This window comes from Prionailurus viverrinus, chromosome C1, assembly GCF_022837055.1.
Source record: "Prionailurus viverrinus isolate Anna chromosome C1, UM_Priviv_1.0, whole genome shotgun sequence".
Classification (NCBI taxonomy): Eukaryota; Metazoa; Chordata; class Mammalia; order Carnivora; family Felidae; genus Prionailurus; species Prionailurus viverrinus.
In genome coordinates, this window is record NC_062568.1 from 14137668 (window position 1) to 14159392 (window position 21725).

The 21725-nt window shown below is 55.4% G+C and overlaps 1 protein-coding gene across 1 annotated transcript; it reads right to left on the reverse strand.

Moving 5' to 3' along the window:
* Nucleotides 1-85: 85 nt before the first annotated feature.
* On the reverse strand, nt 86-20241 carry LOC125171860 (probable hydrolase PNKD). Its single transcript, XM_047869053.1, has 9 exons — nt 19892-20241; nt 6308-6423; nt 6058-6170; nt 5380-5438; nt 4564-4656; nt 4057-4220; nt 3241-3327; nt 2194-2309; nt 86-1956 (listed from the first exon to the last, which is right to left on the reverse strand). The coding sequence occupies exons 1-9, from the start codon at nt 20050-20052 to the stop codon at nt 1783-1785; spliced, it is 1083 nt and encodes a 360-aa protein (XP_047725009.1). The 5' UTR covers nt 20053-20241; the 3' UTR covers nt 86-1782.
* Between the last annotated feature and the right edge of the window lie 1484 nt (nt 20242-21725).

A 21725-nucleotide genomic window follows, 5' to 3' on the forward strand; every position in this document is an offset into this window, starting at 1 on the left:
GTAACTCCAAGTTAGCAGACCTGTGACGGAGACGGGAAAGTGGGACCAGCCATAAAGACGATCTCACTGAGTGACCAAGCCCCGGTTAAATTATTCATTCATCCAAGATTTATTGAGCGCCTACTGTGTGCTAGGCACCGTGCTAGGCGCAGAAATACAGAGATGCATTAAGATACAGTCCATGCCCTGAAAGGTTCACAGTCTAGAAGGGGAGACAAACATGTAAACAAGTAAAATACAGTGTGATAACTGCCACGAGAGAAGCATTTACAAAGAGCAGAGGTAGCCTGGAGGGCGAGGGGCATGGGGGATGTCTTCCCGGAGGAGGGGGCCTTTGAGGGGGATTGTGAGAGATGAATGGGTGTTTGCCAGGCAGACAAGGCCGGAGGGGCAGGGGAAAGGCATTCCAGTCTGAAGAAACAGCATGAGCGAAGGCACAAAGGCATGAAACTGCATGTCTTGGGGGACAGGGAACTCTATTCTGGTGGTATTGCTAAGAGTTGGTACCAGAGGCTGTGGCTGGAGAGGGAGGCAGAGGCGGGACGATGAGGGGAAGCTGAAGGGAGGGGTCTTCTTGGAGTCTCAGCAGAGGTGAGCGGAGCCCGAGGGAAGGCTTGCACACAGGAAGGGAAGGCCCCTGGTTGACCCGAGGTATGCCCGCTCGAGGACCTTATGGTTCCTCTCTTTGGCTCCAGAAGGACTTGGACTAGAGACCAGAGGAGAGGCTGAGCTGCGGGGAGGGGCCCAGGCCTGGGGTCCTGGAAGCCACCACTCCGACAGCAGTCTGCTCCCGGACTTCTGACTTCTGCGCTCTGCTGCGCAGACCCCCACCCCCAGCCAGGGTGGGACCAAGGATCAAATGAGAAATGACATGGGGATGTTCTTGGCAAACTGCAGAGGCCCAGATGAATAATGTCTTTATAACTAAAAGCAGAGCGGGACTGAGAGGATAAAGAAGGAGTTAGAGCAAGGCAGAAGTTCCTAAGAACAAGGACCGTCAGGAGAAAACTGCCGTGGCCGGGCTGGAAGATGGCTTTCTCTCCCCTGGAAAGGGGAGTCCTTTGGGCCCCAGGCAGGGGCGGAGGCCTGCTGCAAGAGGAGCCTGTGGGGCTGCAATCCCAGCTTCCTGTGTCTCCTCAGCCTGAGGTGCAGTTTCCAGTTTCCGTGGCAACCAGGACCCTCCCTTTTCCAGGCTGTAGGGGAGTCACTGAGGCCGAGATTGTCCAGACAGCCAGACTTCCAGCCCTTTCGTCTTTCCCAGAAATGGCTGTTTGAAAAATGCTTTTGGGGGGGGGGGGGAGGAGGGACGGGGAGGGGAGGCTTGGGGAGGAGGGCCAGTGTCTCAGGACACCAGAGCCCAGCTCCCCCTCTGAGTGACCGCTTTTCCAAGGCACCACACCTCAGGCCACTTTGGGGGACCGTCTTTCCCAACCCTGGATGGGAGAAGGGGGAAGATGACCCCTCACTGCCCGGGCAGGAACAGGGCAGGAGAGGAGGCGCCCTCCCAGCTGGCTCTGGAGATGTCCCAAGGCTCCGCCTTTCCTCTCGCCCCGGATAACTCAGCCTCACCCGGTGGGGTCTCCAAGCCTTCCACCAGCCTCCTCCTCCTCGCTCTCACGTCCTCATCACCTCGACCCTCCTCCCCTGACAGTGCTGGGACTGATGCCCGCCGTGGGCGCCGGTGGAGGTGGCGGGTGGTAGCGATGAGAGCGATGGTGTGGTGCGGGCGACGACGGGTGGCCTCCCCGCCGCGGGGGGCGGGCTGGGATGGGGTGGGGGCTGTCACTTGCTCTTGTGCAGGTCCTTCAGCCGGCGGAGCTTCTCCAGGAGCTCGGCCCGGGAGTAGCTGTCGTCCCCAGTGGGGCCCGGGCCTGGCCCCAGGGCCTCCTGCAGCACCAGGCAGTGGGTCCTCAGGAATGGGTTGTAGGAGCGCTCTTCTCCCAGGGTGGACGGGCACTGTGGGACGAGAGGCACCAGGTTGAGCGGAGAGAATCTGGAAAATAGACCCAGTCAGGGAAGCCTCCCCACCCCCTACCCTGTCTCAGGGTCCAGGAGGCCTCGCTTGAAGGCCTGTGAACGGAGCACCCCCCTCCCCCGTCAGAGCTCTGGGGAGGGGCCTGCAGGCCCCAGCTCAGCAGAGAGGGGCTCCTGCTGGGGAGTGCCCTCGGGCCCCTCCTGGACCCAAGCCCCCACCGTGCTCTTGCGTTCCATCCGCTGCCTCTGCACCCACTGCATCTTCCTCTCCCGGGCCAGGTTCTCGGGCTCGACCACACCCGCAAAGCCCAGGTTCTCCTCCGCGTACTCGTGACCTGAGGACCACCACGGGGGCAGAGAGCAGGACACACAGAGATTGGTGGTGGGGTCAGAGAATGTCCTCCCTACCCACCGGCCTCTGGGTACCTGACAACCAGGGGGAGGCGTGGCCCTTCCAGGAAAGCCCCAGCCACACGGAGCTGCTTCTCTGAATGTGGGCACAGGTCAGCCATGAGTGAAGGGGCAGAAGCAGTTCAGGGGGGAAAACCACCAGACCTAGAGCCGGAGGACCTGCATCCTAGCCCTGACTCTGCCCCTGCCCAGCTGTGCAACCTCAGCCAAATCGTGGCACCTCTCTGAGCCACAATTTTCTCATTTGGCAAGTGGAAAAAACAAACTATAATGCTACTAGAACACAGATGTGTCCCCGGTGCTTAGAACAGAGCCTGGCACATGTTAGGTGTTCAATAAAGCACTTGTCAAATGAATGGATGGATAAATATATGGTTTGAGGATTAATTGACATGTTAGTGATGCGTTTTAGAAACTATGGATATCCGATGTGTGTGTGTGTGTGTGTGTGTGTGTGTGTAGGGACATGCGGTGTCTGTATGGATGGACAAATGGACATTCAACGTACATGCATGGGGAGTATAGATCTGGATGCGTGCAGAGTAGATTCACTGACTTCTCCGATAAGCAAAGGCTATTTTCTGTTCTAGGCTCTAGCTATAAAATATCAGCCATGTCTCTGAGATGCACCAGGGCCTACAGGGCTCCCAGGAGGCAGAGGGCTGGCTGTCAGGGGCAGTTAGTGTGAGAAGCAGAGGCATTCAGAGCCAGTGCTCCAAAATGAAGGGCGCTCTGCCCTGACTGCTAGAATTGGCTCCCCGGGGCCATCAGAGGTGGAGTTGCGTCACCTCCGGGCCCGAAGCTGGGTGGGCTGGGACTCTAGGGGAGTGAGGGAGGAGTGGAGGGGCACCTCACCGGGCCACAGCAGAGTGTCATCCCCCAGCCCCAGCACCGTGTCCAGGGAGCTCAGCATGGTCTCTGCAGTGCCCTCAAAGGTCCGTCCTGGTGAGGGTCGGCGGGTATGTTACAAGATACAAGGAGAACACAGCTTGGCGTAAGTAAGAGGGGTGGGGACCAGCTTGCAGAGCTGGGACTGGCCAGCAGCCCTAGCCTTGCCCCTGCCATACCCACTCCCCCAGGCTTCCGTGCCGTCCTTCCCACTGGATGCTGAGCCCACATATTCACTCCCCAACCAGACCTGTTTGAAGCCTCTGTTGCATATACTGACATGTGGGTGGGGAGGGGGTACAGAACCTTCAGGCCGAGTTCTAAGGGCCCCAAGCACAGCTGGTGTGGGGTTGCTCTTTTCCACAGAGCACTTTTTTCTTTGCCAGTGCTGCCCTTTGAGACTCCGTGCAGCCTGGGACTGTGGTCCTCCCCCACCCACGGTTTACCCTCTCATTTGGAGGTTTTCCACTTTTTGTAACCCAGTCTCTCCAGTGACTGTAGCAGAGAACTAGGCTCCACGGTGGAAACAAATACCCTGTGAGGTCTGTACTCAGTTACCGGTGTTGTCTCATTCTGTCCATCCCCTGTAGGACGTTGTGAAGGTATTAAAAAAAAGGGGGGGGGGGGAGCTAATACAGATGGGAGTAACTGTCAAGGCAATATCTGTGCTAAAACCAAAGTTTTAATGCACTGCATGGGACTGTGGCTGTCCTTGGGTCCCTGTCCTGACCTCTCCCCCTCCTTTCTGGCCCCTCCTCCTGCTTCCCTTTTGGGGGAACTCACCACAGCCAGAGAGGAAGAGCAGGTCCCCTGAGAAGAGGCAGGAGGGACCCTTGTAGGGCTCCCCATCCAGCAGGTAGACCAGATGGCCTTGCGTGTGTCCAGGGGTGGCCAGGGCCCGGATCTGGAGCCGTCCCACGCTAACTACATCTTGATGACACAGGGGACTGAGAAGCAAGGCAATAGCGGAGAGAAGGTACTAGAGCTTGGGATGTGCTGCTCCTTGTCCCACCCTAAGCCCAAGGAGCTTCCACACCAAAGAGGGAAGGCACCCACGATGCCCAGGGCTTCAGATCCAAACCCTCGCCTCTTCCTCTTTTGGGGACCATGGCTGGATGAGTTGGGGGGTGGGTAGTGCCAGTCTTCAGATGGGCTCTGATCTGCCCTCTAAGGGTCAGGAAGGGCATCAGCAAAGACCCAACTGCTGGCAGTCCTGCGATCCTCGACTGAAGGGTGGGGTGCAGGAAAGAATTCATGGAAGGACCATCCACCCTGGGGTCAGGGACTTACTGGGTGAGGTAGGGGATGCCGTCCTGAGGGCTCCCATACACCCGACAGTCCTGGTGCCGCCGGCTGAGGTCACGGTTCCCTCCACTGTGGTCCCTGTGGGATGGCAGAGACAGGCAGGGACTCTGAGGGGCAATGGTACTGGGCCTCCTTGCCTTCCTCTTTCCAGATCTCCAGGCCTTTGGGCACTGAGCCCCAGGCTTCAGAAGTGAGCCAAGCTGTCCACACCTCTAGGCCTTTGCTCAAGCTGTTCCCCTGCTCAGAAGGTCATCCCCGCGACTTGCCACCCCTCCCTTCTGTCACCCAGCCAATACCAACCGATCTTTCTGGCTTCTCTCAGCTCCAGGGTCATCAGCCTCTAGTCTCTCCAAGTGGACCTGGTCACACTTCACCAAGTGCCCCCCACCTCCTGCACCTTGTGCCAAGTGCCACCTAAATGTTTGTCATTGTTGAACACTGTCATGCGGGGCTGTCTCCCCCACTGGACTATAATCTCCTTGAGGAAAGAACTCACGAGGTCTGCCCACGTCCCAAGCACAGCAGGCATCTACTACATGCCCACGGAATGAGAGATAAATGCCTGCCCTGCCCTCCTCTAGGGCTTTAGGAGTCTGATAAGTGCAGGGTGGGAGACCCGCCCCTTCCCTCCTTCTCTGCTGATGCCCTGGTGGCTTTAGGAAAAAGGTGGGTGCCCGCTCATCCTGACTCCCGGCCCCCCAGCCCAGCCTGTCCTCCCTAGGCCCAGTCCCAACAAGCCCGCTGGGGCCAGGGTCGGCCAGGGAAGGTCATCCATACCCAGATGCCACCCCAGTCCCTTACCAGTGCTTGTGAGTGCAGAGGATGGCAACCAAATCAACGCCCTCCTTTTCAATGGAAGCCTGGGGGAGAGAGAGGAGGTACTGAGACTGAGGAGTGGTGTGCAGAGAGGGACAGGGGTGCAAGTGCTGGCTGCAGAGGGGGCAGCAGGGAGGATGAGGGACAGGGAGGTGATGGAGCTAGAGGATGAGAGGATGAGAGGAGCTAGAGGATGAGAGAGCTAGAGAATGGAGTTAGGGGGAAGGGGGGAAGCTGAGACTGAGCAAGGGCAATGGGGGGAGGGTGGGGAGGTGGAGACCCGAGGCGCATAAACACACAGACATAGCCACATACAGCGAAATCAGAAATGGGAAGGAAAGATGGAGAGATCCAGACACTGACAGACACAGATGAGGAGAGAAGAAAGACGGTCAGAAAGGGGCCACAGAGAGTGAGAGACAGAAGAAACCTCAGACCATGGTCCTGAGTCAGCATCCCTCTCCCTGTGGCTCAGATCCCCCACGGCTGTCCTCCCCCCATCCCAGCCATGCCCTGGACACTGGCCCTTAACCCCGCTGTGGTTGTGGGGGTCTATGTGTGAGGGCATGTGCAAGGGGACACATTCCACTGGCAGAGGGATCAGGGTCAACCCCTCTCTAGTGACACCAGGTACCCCTGCCCCCCCCCCGCCCCTCCCCTCACCTGTACAGCCTGAGGGTCAGAGGGGTCCACAACCACAGCCAGCCGGGCCTGGGTGTCGATGATGAGGTAGCTGTAGTTGTCTGAGAGGACGGGGATGGGAAGCACCTTCACTCCTGGGGGACAGAGATGGGCTGTGGACAGGGTGACGCGTAGGGAGCCCAGCAGCCAGGGGCGTGTGATGGGGCATAGGCAGGGAGGGTGGGTGGGCACAACCTGGGGCGATGGTGGCCCCGGGGCAGCCAGAGCTCACCGTTGAAGAGACGGGGCTGGGTTCTAGAGTGGCCTTTGGGGTAGCGATTCCGAGCCCTGCGCAGCTGCTGGCGGTAGAAGAGGTACCCGAGCCAGGTGCGGGTGTACAGGCTGTACCTGCGGGGCGGGATGTCTGTGCTCAGCCCCGCCCCTGCACGTGGGCGTGGGGCCCTCGGAGATGCCCAGGTCCCACGTGTCCACTCCCTTGGCCACGCCCCCCCCCCAAGTCAACGCACCGCTACCATTATCTCGTGCCTACTGTTTGCCCTGCTCCGTACACTGCCGTGATGGACACACCCCGAGCCCCAGGCCCATCAGGGGCGATGTGAGCTGAGGGATTCACAGAGGGGACTCAGAGGGGACTCAGAGGGGAGGGGGTTATTCCACGAGAAGGGTGGACGCGTTAGGAAGCTGAAATGAGGTGTAAAAAGTGTTTCCGGAGAGCAGTGGTGCATCACAATCACGCCTGGGAGTTAAAACAGATTCTTTGCCCCCTCCCCAGCCTTCGGGACTCAGCAGGTCTGGGGCGGGGCCTGGGAATTTGCATTTCTAACAAGCTCCAGGTGATGCTTGCTGCTGGTCCAGGGACCAAACTTTGAGAGCCACTGGGGTAGAGGAAACAACAGGCCAGGCCCAGAGGCGGCAGGACAGCAGCGCGCTCTCCTTTGCGGAACTATAGAAAGTTCTGTCTGGCTGTCTGGTGGAGGAAGCAGGGAGAGGTAGGCTGGACGATCTGACCACACTCCCTCCCCCCTCCCGCCACGATTTTGGGCCATCCCACGCGCTGCACAGAGAAAGGAAAAGGCGACAAGTCAGCACAAACAACAGAGGGGACTTGTGAGTGACAGAGGCCTCCAAACACAGGACACGGGCAGGCAGGGCAAGCTTCACGGGCGTGTGACCTGTGCGGTCACCTAGGGCCCCTGCGCTCGGCTTAGCGCTCTGTGGTCACCATCTTGAAGCTCTTCATGATTTTTTCTTAGAACCTGTGTCCTGCAAGTGAAGCCTGACAAGGGAACAGGCGGTGGGTGGAGGAGATGACAGAGCACGTGTGCGCTCTGTCCCGACTGCCCCGCACCCACACCGCGTGCGCGGTGCCCACAGCCCGGGCTTCTGGTGCATCCGTCATGGTGGGCATTCGGACTCCAAGTGGTTACAAGGTGAGTACACACCTATGACTAAGGGGCACACCGGCTGGCCGGAGAGGCCACACCCTGGCCCAAACCAGAATTGGCTTTAAATGCAGAAGGAAGTTAGTGGCATTCTAAGAAACGCCAATGACCAAGAAGCCCTGTCCATTCTTTCTCACTCGTGTTATTACCCTGTATGATCCGACCACTTACGCTGTAAAAGATGCTACAGAAGGAAAAGGAAAGAGGGTAACCTATCTGTCCCATCTTTTCTGTCCTCCCTCGCTCCTGAGTGAGCTGAAGGCCGACAGAGCTGGCAGAATGCGTGTGTGTCAAAAGGGATAGAAACAGGTAACTTCGTTTTGTGCGGCATTTTCCACTGCTCAGGTAAGAACAAAACACATTATCTGCGTACACTCTAAGAAATGTGAATTACGTAGTTTCAGTGATTTCATATGTGACTTAAATGTCATTTAAGACTAAGGCAAAAGGCAAAATTCATGTTAATGACTCAGATTTTTAATTTTTCTTTACTTAGAATGACATTAAGTAGCAAACTAAAAATATGAGGACAGGTCAAAAGAGAAACTGTAGAAGAAAGGAAAAGCTTATTATATTTTAGTACCTTTCATGGCACCTTTTTCCTGCTCTTTGAACAAAAGGCTCCAAATTCCATTTTACATCAGGCCCTGCAAATAATGTGAGCAGCCCAGCCGGCTCAGATCAAGCCACCTGGAGCTGTCCCACATGCTGGCCTCTCTGAAGGGAAAATGGAAGTAGGCTGGGGTGGTCAGGTGCTGGGAGGGCGGGTGGGGGCTTCCAAAAGCCTCTGTACCAATGTTTAGGGTTGTACAGCAAGTCAGAAGAGGGGCAGAGATTCTGGCTGATTAAGCCTGGGACAGAGAGGTCGAGGTACAGGGTGGGGGGTCGATAATGCACCCTAAATCTCTACAGAGATTTGCTGTGTTTCTGTTGGGGTAGTGGGGGCAGGGGCAGCCGCTCTTCAGGCCCCCCTTTGGGAAGAGCTGGCTGATTTGCATACACGAGCTTCAAAAACCAAGCAGGTTTCCTCGATTTTGCCAGAGTTTGATCATTGCGATCCCTGCTCTGGGTACCCACACACGTGTGCAGGTTGGGATTTGGATACACCACGGGAGGGTCTGGCCATGCTTTCTGTGTCTGGATGTGCAGTTTTCATAGGCCCCCCTCTGTTGTGCTTTCAAATCAGCTCCAGCCGCTTCACACTTTTATGCATTCAACCATGTTTAGTGAGGCCTTTGCTCTTAGCCTGCTTTGGGCGCACAGTGAGTAAGGCAGAGTCACCGCCCTCTAGCAGCTTATATTCTAGTGGGACAGACAGGAGAATAAAGACATGTCAAGTCAAAGTGACAAAATAAAACCGGGCAACAGAACAGAGAATGATGACATCAAGGGAAGGCCTCTCTGGAGGGTAACGTTTCCAAGAAGTGAGGGAGCATGCTGTGTCAGAATGTGGGGAAGGCTCACCCAGAACTGGACAGACCGGAAGTGTAAAAGTCCCCAGAGGGAGGAAGGGAGCCAGCTGGCAGGGGCTGCTGATTCTCTGTGCCCAACGAGAGAGGATTGGTTGGGACAATGTAAATAGAAAAAGAATGTCAGTGAGACAATTGGGAAGATTTCAGTAAGGTCTGGAGGGTAGTTAAAGAGTTTCTATGGGTGTCAATTTCTTGGTTCTGCTCATTGTCTGTGGTTATGGAAGACGTCACATTGAGGGGAGCAGGGTGAGAGGTGTATAGGAATCCCGTGAGCTATTTTTGCAAGTCTGAAATTATTTCAAAGCGAAAACTTACAAAATAATAAATCAGGGAATAAAATCACCCTTTCCTCTGTGCCCCGACACCACCTCGCACCTGTGCTTGGAGTCCTGTTCCTGACTTCATTTCTTCCTACTTAGGCTTATGGAAAGCGTGGGGGCCCTGGGTTCCAGTCATGGCTTGGCTCCCCCAGCCCAGTGTCCTTGGGCAAGTTATTGGTCTCTTAGATTGGGCTCCTCATCTATAAAGTGGTGATACCATGACTTATTTAGTTCCGCGGGCATGTGTGAAAATTCAGTGACATGAGACAAGGTAACAAATGTTAACAGTCAGTCGAGGGCCTGGTGGGGGGAAGGCTCAGCAACTGTCGCTTCCTTCCCGAATTCAGCCGGGCACCCCTCACAGCTGTTAGAACGTGGTTGCCCACATTTGGGAGGGACCTGATAAATGTTCCCTTGTCTTCCTTATTGGATGCTTATTATATGTGCTTGATTTCCCGGCGAAGGTCAAGATCCACAAAGGGAGGGACTGTGCCCTGAGAGGCTGCCGTGAACAAGGCCGCTTTCTTTCATTTACTCTTTTCAGCAAGGATTTCCTGCACGTGCTGGACATGGTGCAGACAGCGGAGAGCAAGGCAGGGCCCTGCCAACATAGAGAGGGGAGTGGCCAACGGACACCAACCCAGGAAACAAATCAATCGCAGGCAGCTGGTGGTGGAAGAGGGCAGCAGAGGGGAGCCCGTCTTACTGGAGACAGGGTGCTCAGGGAAGGCCTGTCTCTTCTCTGAGGGTCACAAATGAGCTGGGAATGGAAATCAGAGAGGGAGTGTGGACTGTCTGGGCGATGCAGCAGCACTAAGGCCCCAAAGCAAGCAGGAGTGGGGCATGTTCTGGGAGTTGCCAGGAGGTCTCGGAGTCTCTAGGCAGGGCCAGAGGGATGGAGAGTGCCAAGGGAGGGGTCAGAGGGGTGGGCAGGGCCAGGCAGTGGAAGGGGGCAGGAAACTGCTGGTGGTTTTTATTTTTTTTAATGTTTATTTATTTATTTTGAGAGACAGTGAGTGGGGAGAGGGGCAGAGAGAGAGGGAGACAGAATCCCAAAGGGAGGGGGCGCTGGGGGGGGGGCTGCACCATCAGCAGGGAGGCCAATGCAGAGCTCGAACCCACAAACTGTGAGATCATGACCTGAACCGAAATCAAGAGTTGGACGCTTAACCGATTGAGCCACCCAGGTACCCCAATTGCTGGTGGTTCTTAAAGCGGGGAGGCACACGCTCTGACTTCCCTTTCTGGGAGCTTGCCGGCCTGCAGTGTTGGAGGGAGCCGTTTAAGGGAGCAGGGTGGGGGAGTGGGGAGATGGAGAAAGTTGGGAACGGACGCCAGGCCTGAGATCTGTGCCCTGCTTGGCTGTGGGGGAGAGGGACAAGGTGGCCCTTATGGGCCTGAGTCTAGATCACTGGCCAGAGCAGGGGAAGGACCTGGGGTGGGGGCAAGGACCTAGTGACTGCTGGGATCCTATCCTCAGGCCTGCTCTTCCCCTGACAGTGACCCCCACGTGACTCTCTCCAGTCCCAGAGCTGTGGCTTCTTCTTCATCTGCCTCCTGTGCTGGCTGGGTGTCATCATCACCGGGGTCTGAAACCATGCTCGTCAGCCCCTCCCGCTATGTGTTCTCTCTCTGGGAAAGGCCCCGTCATCCTCCCAGTGGCACAGCTTAGGCCACCATTTCACCCTGTCCCTGCCACATGCTACCAAAACAGAACCCTCTCAGTTTTGCTCCCCCCAACCCCAAGACGGGCTACCCCAGGGAACAGGCCCCAGAAGCTCTTCACGAGGCCCGTACGAAAGCCTCCTTTCCTCAGCTCTCTGCCTCTGAACCAAACCGTAAACCACTGGAAAAATGTAAGTTCCTAAAACGCCACCTTTGAATGAGTCCTGCTCCTGCTCAAAAGCCTTCACTGGCTCCCCACTGGTGACAGGAGAGTGTCACCACACGATCATCCGGAGCACCAGGTCTCACTCAACGTGCACAAAGCTCAAACACACAGCATTAAACTAACAGACATACTGTAGGGAAAACAGACAATCTGACAATAGTTATTAAAAATGCCGAAGCACACCAAACCATTATCTGTACTGTTTGGGGATACAGATGTATGTAGTCAGAGAATAAAGGCATCTGAGCGTATGGTCAACGTGCAGGTTAGCAGGCTTCCTTCGGAGGCAGGAAGGAAGTAGGCTGCGGGGGTGGCCACAGGGACTTCACAGTGTCAGTAATATTTTGTTCCTTAAGCTGGGCAGTGGGGGTGGAGGTTGTTATATTATCCATCTTCTTTTGAATGCCTGAAATAACTCATTAAATTTTCAAGCTACCATCCTGCCTCAGCTCCGGCAGGTCTCTGGCCTCGAATACCCTCCAGGCCTCCTCCTCTTACTGGAATCCTAAGTATCCTTCAGGACTCTGCTCAAACCCACCCTGATTACCCCAGCAGAAAGCCACTTTCCTCTGCTCCATCTAGAACATTCAGCTTCACCTCCCATCACCCCACCCCCACCCCTGGGGGTGGCAGGAGCTGAGCCCCTCAGTGGCAGGGACCTTATCGACTTCTATCCGGTGTCTAATCAGTGAGTGCCATGCATGGGGGAGGCAGACTTGGCTGGTGACCCAGCCTGCTCCTCGTGGCTCCTCCGGACCCCCCTGGGAGGCCCCCTGCACTAGTAGAGCACAGAACTGGCACTCAGAAAATGCTGGCTGAGTGCCCAGGAAAGGCTGTGGGGGGGGGGGGGGCAAACATCCAGGTGTTAAAGTGACCGGAACGGAAGGTGTTCCTTCAGCTCAGTGGGCCCCAGGCCCAGCTGTGGACCCTGTGAAGCCCAGTGGGGGCTTGTGGGGCCCAAGTTTCAACCACCTCTGCCCCTCCCCCGCTCCCCCACCTGCCTCTCAAGTCCTCCCCTCCCCCTGCTGCACCCAAACACCTGGCCAAGCAAGGTGCTCTGAGAAGCGGGTCACTGAACCCAAGGACATGGGTGGGCTGTGTCACAAGGCACAAAATCCCAGCTGCCCAGACCCTGGGGTCTGGACCCAGGGCCCCTGAATGGAGGAGCTGTAGGAAGCACTGGATGGGGGTCTGCACAGGCAGGTTAACTATTGTCAGATCATCTGTTTTCCCCACAGTGTGTCTGTCAGTTTAACGTTGTGTGTTTGAGCTCTGGAGCTCACTGGTCCATTCTTCCCCAACGTCACCTCAGGGCAGCCCAAGCTGAGTGAGGTGCCTCCAATCAATCGCCTCCAGTCGGCCTCCAAGCGACCTGGAGGCAGCTGCTACCAGTCTTCCATTTCATAAACAAGGACACTGAAGCCCGGAAAGGTGGGGAGGGGGCCGCCCATGATCACACCAAGGCCAGCGGTGGGGCACAGATTCATCCCCGGCAGCCTGATCCTGGAGTACACACCCTTGACCGCTAGAATCCGCACCCCCCCAAACCCAAATCAGGGGGAAGAATGACATGAGTGGTCCTGAACTATTTTGGGGCAGACCCAACGCCTCTGAGGGCCTCTGCTGACAAAAATGCCATGTTAGGGTCACTTTCAGTGACCCAGACACACAACCCAGGATCTGGCTACTGGAGCCTCTTGGATCCCTGGTTTTAGCCTTTTTGAGACTCAGACTTGGGCCGAACTTATTACATGTGTGGCATTTTACCCATGAATGCAGAGGGTCCGAGACCCCATAGGCCTCAGGGTAAGACACCCTAAACTGGAGAATCCTGAAGGCCCCTTTCAAATCTCGACTGATTCCTAATCCTGGATGTATGACTGGGTTGATGGTTCCATGGGTAGCATCATGCACCAGATGCAGAAGAGTGGGAAGGCAGAACAGACCCTGGGCAGGAAATGTGAAGCAATTACTGGGAAGAACCAGTCCTATCTCCTAGCCTCCCACCTAGCCGGAAGTCACTGCCCCATATAATGGGCCCCTACAGCTTCCCTTCTTCTGTTGCCAGAGGCAAGAAGCAGGATCTCACTCCCCAAGCCTCAGTTTCCTTCTCAGTGAAACCGGGCGCTCCTCCTCCTTGAAAGAGCTTGAGCCTCCTCCTTGAAAGAGCAGCTCAGGCCCGAAAGGTCACATGATTTACAAGATGATGTTGACACCCCAGAGCCCATGTGGGATTCAAACTCTCTGCCATGGGGTTCCCAGGCATTGTCAGGAAGCTGGGATGTATGCGTGCCTTGGGCAGCTGCATCAGAGTGATCTGGGGTTGCTGGTTAAACAAGAAGATTCTTACCTTTTCCTCTTCTGCCTGCACCCCCACCCCCACCCAGATTCTCATCCAGCAGTTCTGGGGCCCAGAACTACCCACTGTCACCTCACCAAAAAGAAAAGAAAGTTCCTGGGGCGCCTGGGTGGCTCAGTCGGTTGGGCGTCTGACTTCAGCTCAGGTTACGATCTCACAGTCCGTGAGTTCGAGCCCCGCGTCGGGCTCTGGGCTGATGGCTCGGAGCCTGGAGCCTGCTTCGGATTCTGTGTCTCCCTCTCTCTCTGCCCCTCCCCCATTCATGCTCTGTCTCTGTCTCAAAAATAAATAAACGTTAAAAAAAAAATTTAAAAAAAAAAGAAAAGAAAGTTCCTTAATTGGTCCTCTGGGACTTAGAAAAACCGATGTGCAGATTGGGGAGGGGGGAGGGGCAAGGAGGAGAGGGGAGAGGGGGACAGCCTGCCTCGGGTGATTCCCTGCAGTTGCCCTGAGGAGTCAGGGCTGGGACACAGCAACAGCCACCCCAGTGAGGGGTCACTGGCACACCTTTCACTCCCAGCCGCACTGAACAGAGTGTGGCTTCTCTGGCTTCTGAGTCTGCACTTCCAGCCCCTTGGAAGGCCCCATGGGGCCTCAGCTGGGGACTGAGACACAACCCCTCCCCTCCCCCCAGACACCCAGGGAGAGCACACAATGGAGCTCTTCTTCCCCTCCTCCCTCAGGCAGTCTCACTATCCTGGGCAAGAGAGGCCTGAGGGCTCTCGTTAGCTCTCCCATCTAGCCCGGGCCCCAGACTCCACTGGGACCCGATGGGCAAGCCCAGGTGGCTGAGGCCTCTGGTCAAGAGGTCCTTTGGGCATCTGCCCTCCGATCCCCCAGGACCCAGCTTGCCCCAGGCTTTGCGTCTGACCGACCCTCTTTATGAAACCAAACCCAGAAATGCTGTCTGAGGGCCGAGGGGCCTGGAAGGCGACCAGGACACAGAGCTGTGCTGGAACAGGCCTGCTCCCAGGACCCTTAGGAACAGAAAGAGGCTCAATGTTTTACGCTTTCTCAAAACTGAGGAAACTGAAGTTAATGAGACAGCTAAAACGGCCCTAGAGAGTGAGTTTCCTGAAGCTGCCAGCATGCCTGGTGGGGGGGGTGGAGGGGGGGAGACTTCTCCATGCCCAGGAGTGGGGCAGTACCTGCACGTGGTCAAAACAGGCCTGCCCTGGGGCGCCTGGGTGGCTCAGTCAGTTAAGCGTTTGACCGGCTCAGGTCGTGATCTCACAGTTTACAGGTTCGAACCCCGCATCGGGCTCTATGCTGACAGCTCAGAGCCTGGAGCCTGCTTTGGATTCTCTCTCTCTCTCTCTCTCTCTCTCTCTCTCATCTCTCTCTCTCTCTCTGCCTTTCCCCACCTTGTGCACTCTCTCTTTCAATAATAAATACATAAACTTAAAAAAACAAACAAACAAAAAACAAGCCTGCCTGGGAGACCACGGGGCCTATCTCCAGTCTCTATGCCTGTCCCGGGTTGGGCTTCTGCAGCCTTCACAGCCCTCTCAGGACTCCATCCATCCCCCCCAGAGGGAGGAGAAGTCACTGCTGAGGGCTCTCAGGGAGGACCAGAGGCACAGCCGTTGCTGGAGGCCTCTTGGCCATGTCTCCCTGCCTATAATCCCTGCCAAGAACCCTGGGTTTTGTGTGATTTAGATTCTGGTCTGTTTCGGCTTTCCCCTGCTCTCCCTCATCCCAATGCCAGGCCCTCTTGATTCAGTCCTGCTCCCTGGGCTTGGAGTCCAGTGGGGGAATCAGATCTGGGAACACCTAATGCAAGAACAAGCAAGAGTGTGTAATGAAAGCTCTAAGGGGGATGCCAGTGCCAAGGGTCACGACAGAGGCAGAGATGAATTTTGACTGGGGAGCAAGGGCAGGCTTCATGGAAAAGATGGCACCGGGGCCAAGCTTTTCATTCATTCCAAAAACTTGTAACAAGGGCCACCTCTGTGCCAGGCACTGTTCTGGGAGCTGAGATACAGGAGTGAAAGGAGATTCTTCCCTTGTGTGGCTCATATTCTGGTTGGGGGAGAAAACCAATAAACAAATAGACATGTCAATATATAGGATGTCATATGGTGATACGTACTATGGAGAACAATAAAGCAGGGCAGAGGGGATAGAGTACAGGGGAGTGAGTGCTGCTATTTTTACAGGGGATGGTCAGGGCAGGACTCCCCAGTAAGGTGAAGTTTGGGCAGAGAGCTGAAGGGAGTGGGGCAGCAAACCATGTGGCCATCAGGGGGAAGAAGGTTCTAGTGAGAGAGAACAGCAGTGGCAGGGCGCAGAGGTAACCCTGTCTTGGAGTGTTCTGGGAAGAGTGAAGTGGCCGACTGGGCAGAATGAGCAAGGTGAACAGCATACCAGGTGAGGTGGGGGATGGGCTGCTCTCAGAGGGTCTTTAAGCCATTCTGGAGGGATCTGAGCAGAGAAGCGGCACATTTCTAACGTACATCTTAACGGTTTTGTTCCAATTGCTGTGCTGAGAACACTTTGGGGGTACAGATGCCAAAGGAAGGAGTCAATTGAGGAGGCCTGGGAAGAGACTGTGGGTTGGCCCAGGGTGGTAACAGTGGAAGTGGGGATAAGTGTTTTCAGAGTTTGGATATATTTTTTTTTCTTTTTTTTTTTTAACATGGGGCTTCAACTACACTCAACATGGGGCTTCAACTCAAGACCCCAAGATCAAGAGTCATATGCTCTACTGACTGAGCCAGCCAGGCACCCCTGGGTACATTTTGAAGGTGAGCTTTGAGGATGCAACAAAACTCGACAGGTAGAGATGTAGGGAGGAAGGAAGGTCTGATAGGCCCAGACAGAAGTATAGAAAGAGCTCAGGGCTTGGGGAAGATGGCACTGGGCCAGGTGTGGAGGGGGTGTACCAGGGTCCCAAAGGCCTGGGTGAGGGGTGTGGACTCCATTCTGGAGGCATTGTGCCTTGGGGAAGGAAACACTCACTCAGGGCCATGCTTTGGAAACTACCCTGCAGCAAAGAGGCCACTGTGGATGCTGGAGCTGTAGCTCCCCAGGGTCCCAAAGGCCTGCAGAAAGGAAAAGGACCCTCTGCTCCCCTCATGCAGGGGCTGGCCCAGCCCACTGCCTCTACCCCAGCCTTCATTCAGGTCACAAGCAGGTGGGTCATTTACTCAAGAATCATCAGCCCAGGATTCTTGCCACTCCTTGAAATCGAGTCAGTGGACCTTACTGGCCCCAGAGGAGGGCGTTCCTCTTGCAGAAGTGGAGCAAGCAAGGTTTGTCCCAGGGCCAGTTGGTCTTACTTAGGTTGGGAGAGTCAAGAAAGACCCTCTATGCCTAGGAATGAAGAGGGGGTTTGGTCAGGGAGGGTAGAAGGGCTTTGCCACCTAGGACTGTCTATCCCCAAAGGCTGGCTACCATCTACTTTCTCAGTTCTGTGAGACATTCCCAGCCCTGGATGAGCCCAGCCTTGCTCCCCATTCACCCCTGCCCCCTGAGGCTCTGCTCAGGGCCCCATTCTGCAACACCCCCTCAACTACCACTGAGAAGGCAAAGGGGCAAAAGGGAAACTGAGGCACGAAGTAGGTGGCACACATAGGAGAGTCCCACACCCTTGACCCCAGCCTCCGTAGGCATAAACTGCCACTCCCTGGGGAACTTGTCATGCCCTGTCTCCTGCCCCAGATTGGGTCCCTTTCATATGTTCCTTTCCCCACAGATATGACTCTGTTCATATCTGTGATCCCACAATCCCAACCCAGAAGAGTTAAGAGTTCAATGAATGGATAAAGGGATGTGGGATTTCCTGAGGGGTGGGTGGACAGGATAGGCTTGGAAAACAGGAGAAGTAAGGAAGAAAGCTCCAGAAAGATCCTAGCTGGTGCCACCTTCGCATCCATTCTCCATGCTACAGAATGAGCGAATGCTAACATTTCCCAAGCACTTACTATGAGCCAGACCTTTTGCACTTAATATGCACAGTTTCATTTGATTCTCAAAGGATCCCCACGAGGTAGGTACTATCACCAGGCGCATTTTACAGACGCCAACAACCGAGGCATAGAGAGGCTGAGTTATCTGTCCAGGGCCCCATGGTTACTAAGCAACAAACCTAGGATTCAAAAGCAGATTTGTTGAACCCGCCTGCCATGTGATTCACGTCTCCCGTGCCCTGCAGAGTCTCGAATGTGTGTGTCTATCTCAGGTTAGCCTGGATCTACCCTCCGCGGTACCCAGTCATCCCCATCCCAAGGCAGCTATGGTTATGTTTGAGGAAACCCCTTTATAAAATTGTCAAACACCAGTGATTACCGTTATTAATGATAATAATTACTCTTCTCTTAGTATTTCCATCACCTGCTTTCCAGCCCCCAGTGGAACCTTCTATTTGTGTTCCTCTCAGCCACACATTTAGGGTGGAGTGTGCCCGTGAACTCTGCCCCTTCCCATCACGGCCTGTCCCGTCACCGCCCCCCCCCCCATCCTTCCTGGAGGCAACCCCACAGCAGCAACACCTGCCCATTTCCCCCAGACCATTTCCTGCTAACACCCCCTGTCCCTCCCAGCAGCAAGCGGCCTCTCCCCCAAGGGACTGGACTAATTGTTTCCCAGACCATGGAGGGGCAGGGTCTAGAATTCTGATTCCAGGCACGCCCTTCTGCTCTGCAAATTTTGGGAGGTGATTCCAAGGCAATGGTGAAATCCAGACACAGGAAAGCCCAACAGGAATACTGAATTCCAAAGAAGTTCTCCGAGAATTCCAAGTTTTGGGATTTGGAAACTCCCAGGTCCTAAGTTCTACGAATATCCAAGACCTCAGGATTCTGGGACAGCAATCTTGGGAATTCTCATTTCAGGACTTCTGATTCCAGTTCTTTGTGGAAACATCTATTTTCCACTTCCTCAGGCTGTTTGTATGACTTCAGCATTACTGATTTTGAAAGCCAGAAGTAAATTTTAAAAATCCTTCCCCAAATAGAGCTGTACAATTCCTAGAAATTTTGTGGGTCCCAGATATGAAATTATTTAAATGCTTGTAAAGCTCATTATTTTAACACTATTTGCAGAGCAATGGTGACTCGGTTGGAGCATGATCAAGAATGTGACCAATGTTGGGTGCCTGGCTGGCTCAGTGTTACAGCATGTGACTCTTGATCTTGGGGCTGTGAGTTTGAGCCCCGAGCTCCATGTTGGGTTTAGAGATTACTCAAAAATAAATAAATAAATAAATAAATAAATAACTTTAAAAAGAAAAAAAAAAAAAGAATATGACCAATGTTTGGGCCATTAGAGATGTGAATGCCCCAAAGGCACCCACGATTCTCTCTCCCCCCATGTTTTTCTGGTTTTCCCCCCACCAGGCCTTTAGATCTCTACTCCTTAGACTGAGTTTGAGTAGAATCCTAGGGCTGAAGCTTTTTGGAAGACCTGGGGTGGTCTGGGGAGGAGGGATAATCATACAATGTCCTCTCTGAAGCTCAGGAAATTCCCGGGCTTGGGCCCTCCCCCAAACCTGGCTAGTGGCCAGGGCTCCCACAGTTCCTGTCCCCATCGGAGCTGCCCTCAAGCTTGAGGTCCTGCCCCCTTGCCCTGCTGGCTGTGGGTACGGATTAGGGGCCCTAAGAAGCCTTCTTGGGGCCCTAGGAAGGCTTCTTGTGTTTTTTTCCCAGGCTCTTAGTGTCTCCATGCCAGATCAGAGCTGGTTACCGCCCTGGTCTGGCCCAGGAAAGGGTAAAAGTAGGGGGAAGGAAAGAGTGAGGACTCAGGAAAAGGGGTCTGACAGGAAAAAGTCATTGGAGGTCAGTGAACCTCGACAGATCTGAGTGAGTAGAGTCGGGTTTCACAGCCTGGGGCTTTGGACACGGGCCAGGGTCCAGGAATAGAAGGAAAGAGACAGCGTCCCTACACAGCTGGGACTCTAGCTTGAGACAGAAGCGCTTACACTGTGTGGTGGGGAGCTGGGTGATGGGGAGAAGGACAGGGACACATGGAAGGAGCCCGCCGTTCCCAGTGACACTCTGATGGTCTGAGGCATTCCTTCTGTTCTGCACCTGCCCTCTTTTTCCAGTTCCCTTGTCGCCAGCCCCTCATCTGGCTCTTTTCTTCAGCTGTCCTCTCATGCCTCCTTTCCCTGGCCATCCTAGTCTGCCGCTCCAATCCTTCCCCAACGCATCCCATTTTTCCAGCCCCCCTCAACTCCTTCTCTTCCTCAGTCCCCCTAAATCAGTGGTTTCTCTAGCCCGCCTCTTCGATCGCCCTTCTCTGGCTCCGGATCCCCCAGCCCCCTCCCCACCCGAACCCTCAAGTCCTTCCCCCGGCCCCCGCCTCTCAGTCCCCTTTCCCCCCGCGCCCGCCTTCCCGAGCCCCGCATCCCGCCGGAGCCCGACACTAACCCGATTCGGAAGAGCAGCCGCTTGCTGCGCGCCATGAGCAGGCCGCGGAGGGTCCGCCGCGTTCGGCAGCTGCGGGGGCTCGCGAGCAGGACCAGGATGAGGAGCAGCAGCCCGCAGCCGGCGACCCACAGCCACGGCGCGGACCAGCCTGGCCAGGCCATGCTGGGGGCAGGCGCCCGCGGCGGATCGGGGGCGGGCGGGGCGGGGCGTTGCTAGGCGACGGCTCTGCCCTGGCCCCTTGGCAGGGAACCCGTCTGGGATGGGGCCCCGCCCCCTGCACTGCCGGGCTGGGGGCCGTGGGGGGCATTCTGGCCCCGCCCCGCCCGGCGACTCGCGTTCGAACCCGCCCCCTCGCCACCGCCGGCCGGGCGCACGCCCCGAATGCCACCCGGCTGGAGGCGGCCTGGCCCCGCCCCCTCTGGCCGACCGGGAGGCGGGGCCGGTGTGGGCTTCGGACCTGCGCTAATCCGGGTCCAAGATCTCCAGTGGCCTAGGAGGGGACCGAAGCTCGAAGGTCCCCCCGCCCCCCACCCCCGCCCGGCTTTCCTCCCACCTTCCCCCAACAGGGGACTCTGGGAGAGTCCCTGGAATGGTCCTCTTGGCGGGAAACCTTAGACAAACTTTTTCAGCTGGAAGGAACCTGGAAGATCACTTGGGCCAACTGCCATGCATTCATTTATTCATTCATTAAATTAGCATTCTCTGGCCTCCTATGTGCCAGGCACTATGCTGGACTCAGAGAGTGCAAGGGTCAAAGACACACAGCCTCTACGTTCCCGGAGCCTACAACCTAGAATCTGCTGGCAAGGAAACAAACCAAATAAGCAAATAAATATAATTGCACATGCATTTATTTATGTTTATATACACACACATACACACATACATACATACATACATACATACATACATACTTGTGTGTGATTACAAAGTGTGCTGTTAGAAAGGGAGTGAGCATAAGGGGCAACGATATGAAGGACAGAGAGGACCAATTTAGATGGCAGAGGGCCTCCCTAAGCAGGTGACATGTAAACCATGCCCTGAAGGATAAAAGGTCACAGAGGCTCAGAGGGTGTGACTCAACCAGGATTATGCAACAATAGGTGGCAGAGACAGGACTAGGACCCTGGTATCCTGCCCCCCAAGCCCAGTGGGATTTCCACATCATTCCCCCCACCCCCTGCCTCCCACTCCCTGCATTGCTGCCTTCCTGATGGGTTCCAGAAGTTGTTGAGGTCGGCGGGAGGGAAGTAGAGGGCAGGCGTGGTGACACCTACAAATTTGGGCAAACCTTCTGGCTCCAGCCCTGGCCCTGGCCCAGAACAAGGGAAGGAAATGCTGTCAACAGTCCAGTAAGCTCTCTGTCCTGCTGGGAGATGGTTGGGGAGGGAAGCAGGGGAGGCAGTGCTCCTGTTTTCTTCCCTGCTGCCTGTGCTCTGGCCTGAGAGGCTGGATAAACTGACCCATATACTCTCCTTCTCATGGACTCTGATTAGACAGCTGGATCTAAAGGCTGGGGCCCCAGTGTGGAGAGCATGGAAGTGTAGGATCAATACGGACAATGAGTTGGAGGCCTCATCCCCACCCTTCAAAAAAGCCAAGAGATGGGTTGATTTATCCCCAGACTGGAGTGTAATCCCAACGCCTAATCCTGGTTTCATTCAGAAACCCCAGACATGGACTTTCTCTTATGTGGATGCATCTTGAGGAACAGAGCCTATGGCCTGCTCCCTCCCTGTCCCCTTGCCCAGCAATTCAGCTCCTTCTCCATGCCTGGCACACGAAGGGCTGTCAGGAAAAAAAAAAGTGTATAGATATAGATATAGATATAGAT